The 13,029-nt window shown below is 44.9% G+C and overlaps 1 protein-coding gene across 1 annotated transcript in view; it reads right to left on the bottom strand.

Annotated features, from left to right (window-relative positions):
- Positions 1-13,029, bottom strand: part of LOC129821950 (mitochondrial import inner membrane translocase subunit TIM50-like) — a 35,077-nt gene that overhangs the window by 11,062 nt on the left and 10,986 nt on the right. Inside the window, exon 4 of the mRNA XM_055879722.1 lies at positions 4,564-4,585. Coding sequence (XP_055735697.1) covers positions 4,564-4,585 — 22 coding nt within the window. The remainder of the gene's footprint in view (positions 1-4,563; positions 4,586-13,029) is intronic.

The raw sequence follows: 13,029 nt of genomic DNA, 5'->3' as shown, positions 1-13,029 counted from the left end.
CACATGTAGAGATCCACTCACCTACTCCGCGTCTCACAAAGACACAGCGGTTGGAACCAAAAATCTCAAATTTGGACTCAGACCAAAGGACAGATTTCCACCAGTCTAATGTCCATTGGATGTGTTTCTTGGCCCAAGCAGGTCTCTTCTTATTGGTGTCCTTTAGTAGTGGTTTCTTTGCAGCAATTCAACCACGAAGGCCTGATTCACATAGTCTCCTCTGAACAGTTGATGTTGAGAAGTGTCTGTTACTTGAACAATGTAAAGCATTTATTCGGGGTGCAATTTGAGGCTGGTAAATCTAATGAACTTATCCGCTGCAGCAGAGCTAACTCTGGGTCTTCCTATCCTGTGGCAGATGTTTCATCATCACACTTGGTTGTTGCGACTGCACTTGAAGAAACTTTCAAAGTTCTTGAAATTTTCCTTAATTGATTGACCTTTATGTCTTAAAGTAATGATGGACTGTCATTTCTCTTGCTTATTTGAGCTGCTCTGGAATTGGTATTTTACCAAATAGGGCTATCTTATGTATACCACCCCTACCTCATCACAACACAAGTGATTGGCTCAAACGCATTAAGGAAATTCCACAAATTAACTTAAGGCACACCTGTTAATTGAAATGCATTCCAGGTAACTACCTCATGAAGCTGGTTGAGAGAATGCCAAGTGTGCAAAGCTGTCAAGGCACAAATATATTTTGATTTGTTTAACACTTTGGGTTACTACATGATTCTTTGTGTTATTTCATAGTTTTGATGTCTTCACTATTATTTCTACAATGTAGAAAATAGTAAAAAAATAAAATAAAAAAAGAACCCTGGAATGAGTAGGTGTGTCCAAACTCTTGACTGGTACTGTATATATGTATTGACCATAGGAGTTATTGAGCATCTCAAGCCAACTCTGGTGGTGGTAGAATGTACACAGCCGCAGTCCTAACAAATTACAAAAAAAAAAAAAAAAAAAAAAAAAAAGAGCAATCAGCAGTTGCTACATACACAGAACAAAAATAAAACGCAACAAGTGTTGGTTCCATGTTTCAAGAGATGAAATCAAAGATCCCAGAAATGTTCCACATGCACAAAAAGCTTATTTCTCGCAAACGCAAATTTGTTTATATCCCTGTCAACAGCATTTCTCTTTTGCCAAGCTAATCCATTTACCTGACAGGTGTGGCATATCAGAAAATGTCAAACAATACATAGCACGAATGGTTAGTCCTTGCATCCATAGCTGAATGAGTGGTTACATTTCTCCAGCCCCATCCCTTAGCAGTTTCCCTGGTTTGTTAAAAAGCTTTGTTTCTATGACTGATTACTGCTTTAAGACCGCAGCGTCGGGGACTGCAGCATTGGTCCCAACAAATAACATCTCAGTAAATTCATGGAAAATGCTACCACTCAGCTAAACCATGCAGCCAGGTGACTCTGGTGTGTGAAGTCATTTGGGACAGAGAGGGAGAGAGAGAGAGACGGAGTAGGTCTCTACGGGCCTATAGTGTCCGGCCTGCCTGCAGCCACAGTGTGTTTAACCAGGCAGGCCCCTCTGAGTCCCCCAGCCCAGTAACAGCAGGCCTAGGAGTGGGTGACCTGGTTAAACACCCCCCTAACCAGTCTGCGTATGCCTGTTTCATCTGGCCTGGGAGGTACATACTCTTCCAGAGAGCGTGGGACTGTGACCGACCACGTTGACAAACCTCTCCCATGGGAGCGCAGAGCCAAGCCAGGCTGGGGATCGTTACACCCCCCCCCCCCCCGCAGAGGGACGGGGGTTGCAGAGGCATGTGTATGCATGCATGAGAGTATGTGTGCGCAAATGTGGAATATGGGTAAGGGGGATAGTAGTGGAGGGGTGAGATTGAAAGGAGGATGACAGGAAAAGGATGGTGAGGAGATGAATATTTGTCAGCCAGGCCACCGTGGGTCCTCCAACGATGAGTGAGGTGGGGAAGCTACCTCAATTTCTGGCCAATTAGTCAGGGGCATAGGCATTCCATTTTCTCCATTGGTAACTGTTGGCTGTCATTATGACTGATCAAATTCAGTCTCATCAAAAGCATTATAGCAAAAACAAAGCAGTCCGTTTCCACAGTTGGGACCGACTGACTCTGAAAGGAAGGCCAGAAAAGTAGGCTTTAACAAGCAGCAGCACTCTGGTCAGGCAGCCTCCTCCTAACCTTGTTTTCCAGTGTAATAGAGTCAAGCCATAGTGGCCAGTGGAAAGGCTATGTTGCTCTCGGGAGAGAATGTCAATTTAAACAGGGGAGAAGTAGGGAGGGAACAAGGGAGGTGAGGAGGAAGATCGATGGTCGGGCCTCCGGACACAACAAAGGCCTCCTTTAATCCTCGACCGGGGTGGCATATGCTCTGCTAGTTTGCTTAAGGCCATTATTACTCAATTGCCTTTCTTCTCCCCCATATTCTTTTTTTGGGCAGGGGGGCGCTCTTGCTTTTCTTTTCTCTTTTGGCCCACGCTGTCAATCACTTCTTTCTTGGGCCATGACAAACGGTCGTCCGGCCTCGCTCTTTGCAGTGGGGGTAAGGTGGGGGGCAGGGGGCCCTTCTGTTAGAATACCCGGCTTAGGGACACAGGCTGTTGGTTGGGCCAGTAGGTACAGGAGGCAGGCTGGGTTGGTTAGTTTGTTTGGAGCCCTGGTGGTCTTTATCCTCCTAGGGGCTTTACGTCTCTGTCAGAGCGAGCAAACACGGAGGTCGTACAGAACAGCCCCTCAACTCACAGCCAAACACGCTCTGAGGATCCTAGCTGTGGGATACTAACTGCGACACAGAGGGTGAATCCATCTGATAAAATGGACCGGAAGAGATGAGGTCTTCCAAGTCATGAAATGACTCTGAAAAGTACAAGTCAGTGATTTAAGCCTAATAATAGTGCTTGAAGATTAAAGCAATACATTTTTCACCTCCCCCTAAACATCTGGTGTGTACCGATTGATTGCATACTGCATCAAGACCGTTTCTTAGATCCACAGTACACATGAGAAAGCAACACTTTCCAATCTCGGTGAGTACTTTGAAAGCAGTCCTGCATGTCACACACCAGTGGCCTCAACAGGGTGCTTTTTGGGGAGCTCATCACAGTCACAGCGTCCAACGCTCCTCCTCAGCATAATGCCGGTGCTCTGGATACCATCACTTGGCATGGCGACACGGGTCTCACAAGCACGCCTGTTTGCAGGCCAGACCACAACTCACCGGGTCCCTGAGGACCCATCCAGGCTGCCCCCCTTCATTTGCCTTCTACAACTTGGGTTGGAGGGGCGCGTGGGCAGTGGGCTGTAATGCTCCCTCTACACTCCTCCGGGGGCTCCTCCTCAGGCCGTCAGTAGGGGTATTGAACGCTGTGGGTGCATTTGGGCTGGCCAATCACAGCAGCTGTAGCAGCACTCTGGGCATTAAGGTAATAAAAGAAACGCAGCAACGTTCCCAGATAGAGAGACGTAGTGGACTTTGGGGAGCGTGACAGCGTGAGGAATTAATGAAGTAATTATTTGTATAACATTGTTACGCGTTTAAAAGAGGAGACTTCCCCATGTTCTGTTGGATAGAACATTTTTAGAAAGGACCGCAGCTGTCCCCGGCATTAGCACAGCTTTGAAGCAGGGAGGGAGGCACCGCGCGACTCAGTCCCCCTGCTCTGCCCTCCTGTCATTTCAACAGCATAGCCAGGAGAACGATACACATTCTCCCTCAGCTCCACACTGACCAAACGTGCACTCAGAGGGATGGGGGGGGGGGGACGACAACAATGAAAATACCAACGGAACAGACATCTAGGACTACTAATCTATTGGGGAAACTAATGGGTTGTAACACAACTTAAAAATGGAGAGAAACACAATGTCATTTCCATTTTCCTGTGTGTCGGTCTTGTCATGTGGCCCTTCCCACCAGGTTTATAGCATTTTATGGCAGTTTATAGGGATGACTGAGGGGCATATGAGGGGTGGGTGTACAGGGTGGTAGTCACACACAAAGGGGGTGTTTGGTATTGCGTGTGGGACCCCTGCAAGGTGGCATTTCTCAGTGGGTTGATCGATCATACAACCCCCTGCCTGCAATCTTAGGCTGACAGCAGACCAGGCAAGTTAGAGGGGGGGGGGGGGGGGGGGGCTTATCTGAACCACTGTCAATGAATGGGGGGAGGGTGTTGTGAACATGGTATGGATATGTTGGGTATTAGATGGTAGAGGTCAAGCAAACACAGCCCACAAGCTCGCTCATTTTTTATTGACAAATCTAAGGGAACTGTAAACATGGCTAAGACTTCACAAGTTAACCACCAACAGCTGTCTGAACTTCGTTATTTCATGTTTATGTAGCCTTTACTTCAGCTATAAAACACAACTGATGTAATGTGATATCCTTTTACAGCCCAGGAACAGATGTTGGGGAATGCAGGTGTGCCAAAAGCCTCAGACACCAAAATAAAAAAACTGATCTCGAAGCTAACTCAACTTTGAGAAAAGAAAACCTATCCAAAACACCTTATGGATTAGACTGAATACCACAGGTAGCGTCAGTCATTGGGGAAACTCACCATTGTCAAACTGATCTGGAATCTGAAAGAGAAGACAGGAGGACAGTGAGAAACGGTCCACTTCACACACTTGCGTGATTGCCAGGTCAGTGTCAATCAGACGGTACTGTTGACAGAAACTCTTGACATGAATACAATATATGGCAAATGCATAAGGTAAATAACATGACATTTTGTGGTTGTGTTGATGTTCAAACGTCAGTGTCAGCCAATTCAGCGGGGTCCAAACCGCCACAACACCTCAAATACTAGTGAATATTTCTTAATTGAAGTTGATAGCCATCCAGGCTAGTTAGCATTTAATCTCTCCTATGCATCTAAACCAGGGGTAGGCTATAGATTCAGACACAGGTCAATTTTTGTCAACAAAAATGGTCAGGGGGTCAGAAAATAATACATTTGTCCACTGCATGCCTAAAAAGAGATTTGTAAATAACAATCATTTCATACCTTGATTACATCGAGACACGATCACATCTTTTTTTTGTGGGGATACCTGGGAACAGTTTTCCTAAAATAAACTAGTTATTAGTTGAATTCCTGCTGATTTGACAGACCCCAAATCACTGGTGGACCGGTTTTGGCCCAGGGGCAGACCCCTGATCTGAACAGAACAGAAAATCTGTACCAATGCTTCAAAGTCTTCTTAACAGTTCTTAGGCAGGAACTAATGTACCAAAATTTAAAAAAAGGAGAGCCATTTTTCTCCTTGAGAGCAAAGACACCAAGACCGTCCAAACCACTCACATTCTACTCTCCGCCTGGACAGACAAGTGTGTAGTGTGTAATAATATCTAGTATATTGAACCGGGGGAGCTGCTGCATGTCTCTGTGCGTTATGTGCAGTCATGCTTATGTGTAACCCTCCCCCTGGCCCCTCCCTCGTGGTGACACTTTCAGCAGCGCTCCACACAAGCCCACCAATTACCAGGCAAATTAAATCTCCCAGCTGATGAATATTCAGCTGCATCTGCCACCTGGGGGTCTGCCTGCACGCCCGGCGAGAGAGAACCAGCCGGGGGCCACCACATGCTGCACGCTGGGGCCACCACATGGGAACAGAGGTTGTGGGCTGTAGCAGTTTTATCCCCCTTCAACCCTAACAAGGCTGCCCTGAGGGGGTTGCAGTAGTTGGAGACAGACTACACAACTACGCCCCCTGCTGCCTGGTCATAAGGAGTTTCCCTTATATAACGTACATCATTTGATCACTGACACTGTACATGATTTAGATAAGCAGTTATAGTGACTTATTTCCCAATTATATTCGATTAATTTTATAATGTGCCAGGTAAACCTGTATATTAGGGCAAAGGTAAGGTGATGGGCCAATGGGGAAAAAGGTAAACACATGATGATGATGATAACTCAGCCTAGTGTGCCCTCTTGTGGCTGTGTAAGGAGAATGAGAAATCATCCTTTACACTTGCCCTAAAGAGGTCAACACAGTCTACGCAAACGGCGTCGGAAGTCCGTTTGCGTTGCGTTCCAAATATTCAGCTGCACAAATGTACGTAGAACTACGTAGCGAGCCATGCAAACTAACCTCTGTTGGCTCCGTTTGCGTAGAGCCCAAGAGATTATTTGCTGGCCTCCAACCTTGGAATTTAAAGCACTCAGACTAGACATCTCAGTCAGAGATAAGCTTAGGAAAGGCAGGCATATGACTGAGTCGTATCAACTCCTATGTCGGTAATGTCTAGTACATATTGTCCAGCATTTCCACCTTCCTTTCCAAAACCAATAGTGTAACGTATGCTTAAGCTAGTCAGGGTTGGAGTCTGTTCAGGACATTAGTCGAAATTCATAAACAAATCATTATCAATGAATTTACCTTATTGCCATGCCCCTGATTTTATAATTAACCTAATTAAATGGAACTAACCTTGAATATCATGCACTCTCAAGAAGAGCTACCAGTTGGAGTCTGAAGTTTACATACACCTTAGCCAAATACATTCACAATTCTTGAAATTCAATACTAGTAAAAATTCCCTGTTTTAGGTCAGTTAGGATCACCACTTTATTTTAAGAATGTGAAATGTCAGAATAATAGTAGAGAGAATGATTTCAGATTTTATTTCTTTCATCACATTCCCAGTGGGTCAGAAGTTTACATACACTCAATTAGTATTTGGTAGCATTGCCTTTAAATTGTTTAACTTGGGTCAAATGTTTCACGTAGCCTTCCACAAGCTTCCCACAATAAGTTGGGTGAATTTTGGCCCATTCCTCCTGACAGAGCTGGTGTAACCGAGTCAGGTTTGTAGGCCTCCTTGCTTGCACACGCGTTTTCAGTTCTGCCCACAAATTTTCTATAGGATTGAGGTCCAGGCTTTGTGATGGCCACTCCAATACCTTGACTTTGTTGTCCTCAAGCCATTTTGCCACAGCTTTGTAAGTATGCTTGGGGTCATTGTCAATTTGGACGACCCAAGCTTTAACTTCCTGACTGATCTCTTGAGATGTTGCTTCAATATATCCACAATTTTCCTGCCTCATGATCCCATATATTTTGTGAAGTGCACCAGTCCATCCTGCAGCAAAGCACCCCCACAACATGATGCTGCCACCCTCGAGCTTCACAGTTGGGATGGTGTTCTTCGGCTTGCAAGCCTCCCGCTTTCTCCTCCAAACATAACGATGGTCATTATGATCAAACAGTTCTATTTTTGTATCATCAGACCAGAGGACATTTCTCCAAAAAGTACGATCTTTGACCCCATGTGCAGTTGCAAACCGTAATCTGGCTTTTTATGGCGGTTTGGAGCAATGGCTTCTTCCTTGCTGAGCGGCCTTTCAGGTTGTCGATATTGGGACTCGTTTTACTGTGGATATACTTTTGTACCAGTTTCCTCTAGCATCTTCACAAGGTCCTTTGCTGTCGTTCTGGGATTGATTTGCACCAAAGTACGTTCATCTCTAGGAGACAGAACGAGTCTCCTTCCTGAGCTGTACGACGGCTGCATGGTCCTATGGTGTTTATACTTGCGTACTATTGTTTGTACAGATGAACGTGGTACCTTCAGGCATTTGGATGAACCAGACTTGTTGAGGTCTACATTTTTTTTTTCCTGGAGGTCTTGGCTGATTTATTTTCCCATGATGTCAAGCAAAGAGGCACTGAGTTTGAAGGTAGACTTGAAATACTTCCACAGGTACACCAAATGACTCAGATGATGTCAATTAGCCTGTCAGAAGCTTCTAAAGCCATGACAATTTTCAGGAATTTTCAAAGCTGTTTAAAGGCAGTCAACTTAGCGTATGTAAACTTCTGACCCACTGGAATTGTGATACAGTGAATTAGAAGTTAAATACTCTGTCAGTAAACAATTGTTGGGAAAATTACTTGCGTCATGCACAAAGTAGCCAAAGTAGATAACCAACTTGCCAAAAACTAGTTAGTTCACAAGAAATTTGTTGAGTGGTTGATAAACAAGTTAATAAAAAAATATATATACACACACACACACAGGCTTCCTGTTAAGGCAAAGGCTTATTTCAAGGTTTTACTGCTAACCTACAAAGCATTACATGGGCTTGCGCCTACCTATCTTTTCGATTTGGTCCTGCCGTACATACCTACACGTACGCTACGGTCACAAGACGCAGGCCTCTTAATTGTCCCTAGAATTTCTAAGCAAACAGCTGGAGGCAGGGCTCTCTCCTATAGAGCTCCATTTTTATGGAATGGTCTGCCTACCCATGTGAGAGACACAGACTCTGTCTCAACTTTAAGTCTTTACTGAAGACTCATCTCTTCAGTGGGTCATATGATTGAGTGTAGTCTGGCCCAGGAGTGTCAGGACTACCTGGCATGATGACTCCTTGCTGTCCCCAGTCCACCTGGCCGTGCTACTGATCCAGTTTCAACTGTTCTGCCTGCGGCTATGGAACCCTGACCTGTTCACCGGACATGCTACCTGTCCCAGACCTGCTTATTTCAACTCTCTAGAGACTGCAAAAGCGGTAGAAATACTCAACTGACACAAATGCCAACTGACATTTACTCCTGAGGTGCTGACTTGCTGCACCCTCGACAACTACTGTGATCATTATTATTTGACCATGCTGGTAATTTATGAACATCTTGGCCATGTTCTGTTATAATCTCCACCCGGCACAGCCAGCAGAGGACTGGCCCCTCTCTGGCCTGGTTCCTCTAGGTTTTTTCCTAGGTTTTGGCCTTTCTAGGGAGTTTTTCCTAGCCACCGTGCTTCTACACCTGCATTGCTTGCTGTTTGGGGTTTTAGGCTGGGTTTCTGTACAGCACTTTGAGATATCAGCTGATGTAAGAAGGGCTATATAAATACACTTAGGTTGCGCTCAATCAAATCAAATGTATGTAAACTTCCAACTTCAACTGTAAAAACAAGCAGAATGCTGCTAGAGCATAAATATTCCTTGCCTCTGCTCTGACTAGAGCTTGTCTGGACCATTAAAACATCTCTCAAGAACCACTTCTAACACAGAGCAGTGAAATAACTCAGAAAAGACTTGGGTTTGCCAAATTGGGCTTTCAGAGGAGGTTGACATTGTACGAGGTGTGCGAGTGCTCATTTAGGGGCCATTCACACCTCGTTACAACACTGGGGCAAAGGCCCGGGAGACCAGGGGCAGGCCATGTTCCCGAAACAGCAACAGGATGGCCATGGGAACTCACAAAACATCAGGAAGTGCCCACTCATTGCTCTGAGAGATGAAAATAGTTCAAATCAAATGTTATTGGTCACATGCGCCAAATACAACAGGTGAAGACCTTACCGTGAAATGCTTACATACAAGCCCTTGAGCAACAATGCAGCTCAAGAAAAACAACTAGAGTGTACAAGATGGATGTATGAGACCATAGACCCTCACAGCAACTGGGAAGGAGCATTATAAGAGATGTTGCTTGAGCTAGTGAAAGGAATGAGAATTGGTTGTCACCAATGTTCCCTCTAAGCTGCTTGCAGCTCCCCAGGACTGCCTGCGCAGAGAAGCACGAGATTGAACTTCACTCATTGTCACACATGGAGCTGTGCCATTCTCGTTGTTTACAGCATGAGCGGTCGTGAGTAGATGCTCTTGTTTAGAGATCAAAGCGAGAGCTGCATGTTGCCAAGTGCGCACATTTGTTCATATCCTTGGCCAGTTAGTGAGTTAATAGCCAAGTTATAGATAATTGGTACTCAGCAATGGGGAAGTGAAAGCTTTCTACAAGAGCGCAAAACCTGTGCATTTCTAGAGATCTTTGAAAAGGGAGTCTGGTAATGAGATTATATTTTGAGACAGGCTTGAATAAGAAGGTAGCATAATTTCTGTGATTCTCTGTAATAAATGCTATAGGAATAATAATGCATTTTATTTTGTCGTGGTTTCTTGAATCAAACATTCAGTCACCTCCTTGTCTGAAGGACAAGTGGATGAACAGGTTAATGTCGAGCCCTGCATGTTTTTTTCACAAAAGTCTCATGGAATGTAGGCTTACATTGAACACCACTCATTTGCAGCTACTGTAGGCTGAATGATAGAACAGCTATTTGCATGTTAAGATGTTATTGAATGCATTTTCCCCATAGTTTTATTGTTTAATCGTAGGCCACTCCAGTAGGCCTACATTATGAACAAATAGGGGCTGCAGGTAGCCTAGCGGTTAGAGCGTTGGGCCAGTAACCGAACGGTTGCTGGTTCGAATCCCCGAGCTGACAAGGTAAAACTCTGTCGTTCTGCCCCTGAACAAGGCAGTTAACCCACTGTTCCCCGGTAGGCCGTCAATGTGCACAGAATTTTCACAACATTCAAGTTTGCGCTCAGCAGACGTGAAAATTGCTCAATGCCGGATTTTTAAAAATCTTTTTTGGAAATTCAGCAGAAACTTGTCCAACACCTAGAGCAGTGGTCAATCTTTTGAGTCATGATCACTTTTATAGTCAAAAAGCAAGCCGAGATCTATCGCTCAGAATTTTTTTTAACTTAAAAAGAACATTAACCTACTAAAAACAGTTCTGTAGGAATGGATGTTTGTGCAGTAGGCCTAATATATTATTCACAGCATATTGGCTATATGCCTGGCCTACCAATATTGTTCTTCTCAGACAACATATTTCAAAACTCGAGCTTTGATAACAAAATGAATCAGTTGGTGTAGCACTTGCGAGGCACAGCTGAGCATAAATTGAATATTTGCTTTTTTTATTTTACAGGACTGATGGTACATGCATCTGATGATCAAGGTGCTTTCAAGACAACTGGGAACTCTGGAGAGACAAAAAACGTGGTCAAATCATGACGTCAGTGACCTTCAGTCACAGTCCATGCTCTCTTCTTCGAGACTGACCAGAGGGAGGGGACAGTCGTCGACCTGAAGGCCAAACTTGAGTCGCACTGCATCTTCCTCACGCATAAATTAATGTTGTTCCTATGACCTGAGGGCTATCGATACACTTGGCTATTCACTCATTGTATCTGCAGAAGCAAATGGAAGTAGGGAGAAGTGCTTTTAAGCTTTGTAATAGTGTGGAACAAAAAGTGTTGACAGCGCTGAATTAATAAATACTTAAGACATTAAGTCACTCTTTGCTGTATTTGACAGTCTCTCTCTGATCATGGTTTTAAAAGTTATGAAATCTCACTTAGCCAAGTATGCTGTGGCCGAGGAAGCTGTAGGAATGGTGATTTGAGCTATCCGATTTATTGGTTCAAAAATGGAAACACTTTGCCTACAGGGCTTCTGAATCAAGTGCACCTACCGCCAACAGCGCAATAGGAATAATACATTTTATTAAAATGAGCACAAGCCTTTCTCGTGAGCTTTTCTACAGAAATGTTTGCCGATCGACTAGGAATGCCTTGATGGTCGACCAGTCGATCGCAATCAACCGGTTGGTGACCACTGCCCGAGTGACAAAATTGTTTCTCATATTACAAGATAATAGTTTTAATCGATTGCAAAACAGGGGAAAATGGGAGCCAAACAGAACCCAATCCAAAGGCTACTTGACATACAATAAGGCTGTAGAATTACTGATGTCACTCAGTACAAAATTGAGTGCCTCCTTATTTTATCCCCCCCAGAAACTCAGTGTAGATGACTAGTCATGCTTTCACTAGCATGTTCAGCCTTAGAACCTTGAGGCAACTGCATTAATGCAAAGCCAAAGATATGCTGCTGTACATTGGCCTTGAAATGTTACTGCATTAAATTTACCCTTGCAGCCTTCCATCAGACAGGCGTTCCAGACATTAGGCTCCTCTGCTTCCTGAGAGGAAGCCATAGAGATGAGAACAGGGTCCAGCTCCTTTTCTCACAGTGACACACAAAGACATCCAACACAGCTCCTCCAGTCTGAGGGGGACATGGGTGGGATCTAGCACCCAGAAGCCTTGCACACTCCACTCACAGCAGCCTGACAAGTGTGCCCACAAGAGCCCTTTGACGTGGGTGATAGGTGAGAAAAGCTTACTCTTAAGTGCCCACCTACAGCAAAGTTCCAAACCCAGAGCTCTAACCTCTGGAAGTAGGCCACAACTCACAGCAACCTAACAAGTGTGCCTTTTGAAGTGGGAACAAGCTTAAACTGTAAAGTGAACAACAGTGCATGAGAAGTGAAATAAGTGTGCTCTTTGAAGTACCCCAAACCTTTTACCACTGACACAGGCCACAATCTCCTGAGAAGTGTAGCCTTTGGTGGCTTGGTCTCACTTAAGGCAGGACATGGGCAACACTTCATGAGGAAGTGTGCCAGAGGTGTAGAACCACAGACCAGGATATCATCTGACCAAACAGGACCAAATCAACCATTTAACCTAAGACTTGGTTGTAGAGCTACTGATGTCCCTCAGTACAAGAATGAACACCTAATTTCCTCCCCACAGAAACTCATAAGTGTAGAAGACTAGTCATGTTTTCAGTAGCATGTTCAGCCTTAAAACCTCTGGCTACTGATGAATGCAAAGCCCAAATATGCTGCTGTACAAGATGGCCCTTGGATGCAACTGCATTAATCTACCTTAGGACTCTTCCATTGGACATGTGGGCCAGACGTTCACGTTAGGCTGTTCTGGTTCCGGAGAGGAATCCATAGAGATGTCAACAGGATCCAGCTCCTTCTCGCACTGACACCCAAAGGGTTCCAATTGACACAGCTCCTCCAGTCTAAGGGGAAGTGTTGGATCCAGCACCAAGAGGTCTGGCACACTCCACTCACAGCCTGATAAGTGTGCCCTTTGAAGTAAGAGAAGTGTGCTCTTTCAAGTGCCCACCTTCCCAATCCCACACCTCTAACCCGTGGCAGAAGGCCACATCACATGAGGCCCACATTCCTCAAATCACAGCAGCCTGAGAAATGTGCCCTTTGAAGTGGCCACAGGTTAACTATAAAACACCAAATGAGGGTCTTTGGTGATGAAGTGAGCCCTAGGAAATGTCAAAGTCCCCAAACCCACAGCGCTAACCCCTGGCACATACAGTTACCTAAAACATGT

Source organism: Salvelinus fontinalis, chromosome 24, assembly GCF_029448725.1.
Source record: "Salvelinus fontinalis isolate EN_2023a chromosome 24, ASM2944872v1, whole genome shotgun sequence".
NCBI lineage: Eukaryota > Metazoa > Chordata > Actinopteri > Salmoniformes > Salmonidae > Salvelinus > Salvelinus fontinalis.
This window is presented reverse-complemented; position numbering and strand designations above follow the sequence as displayed.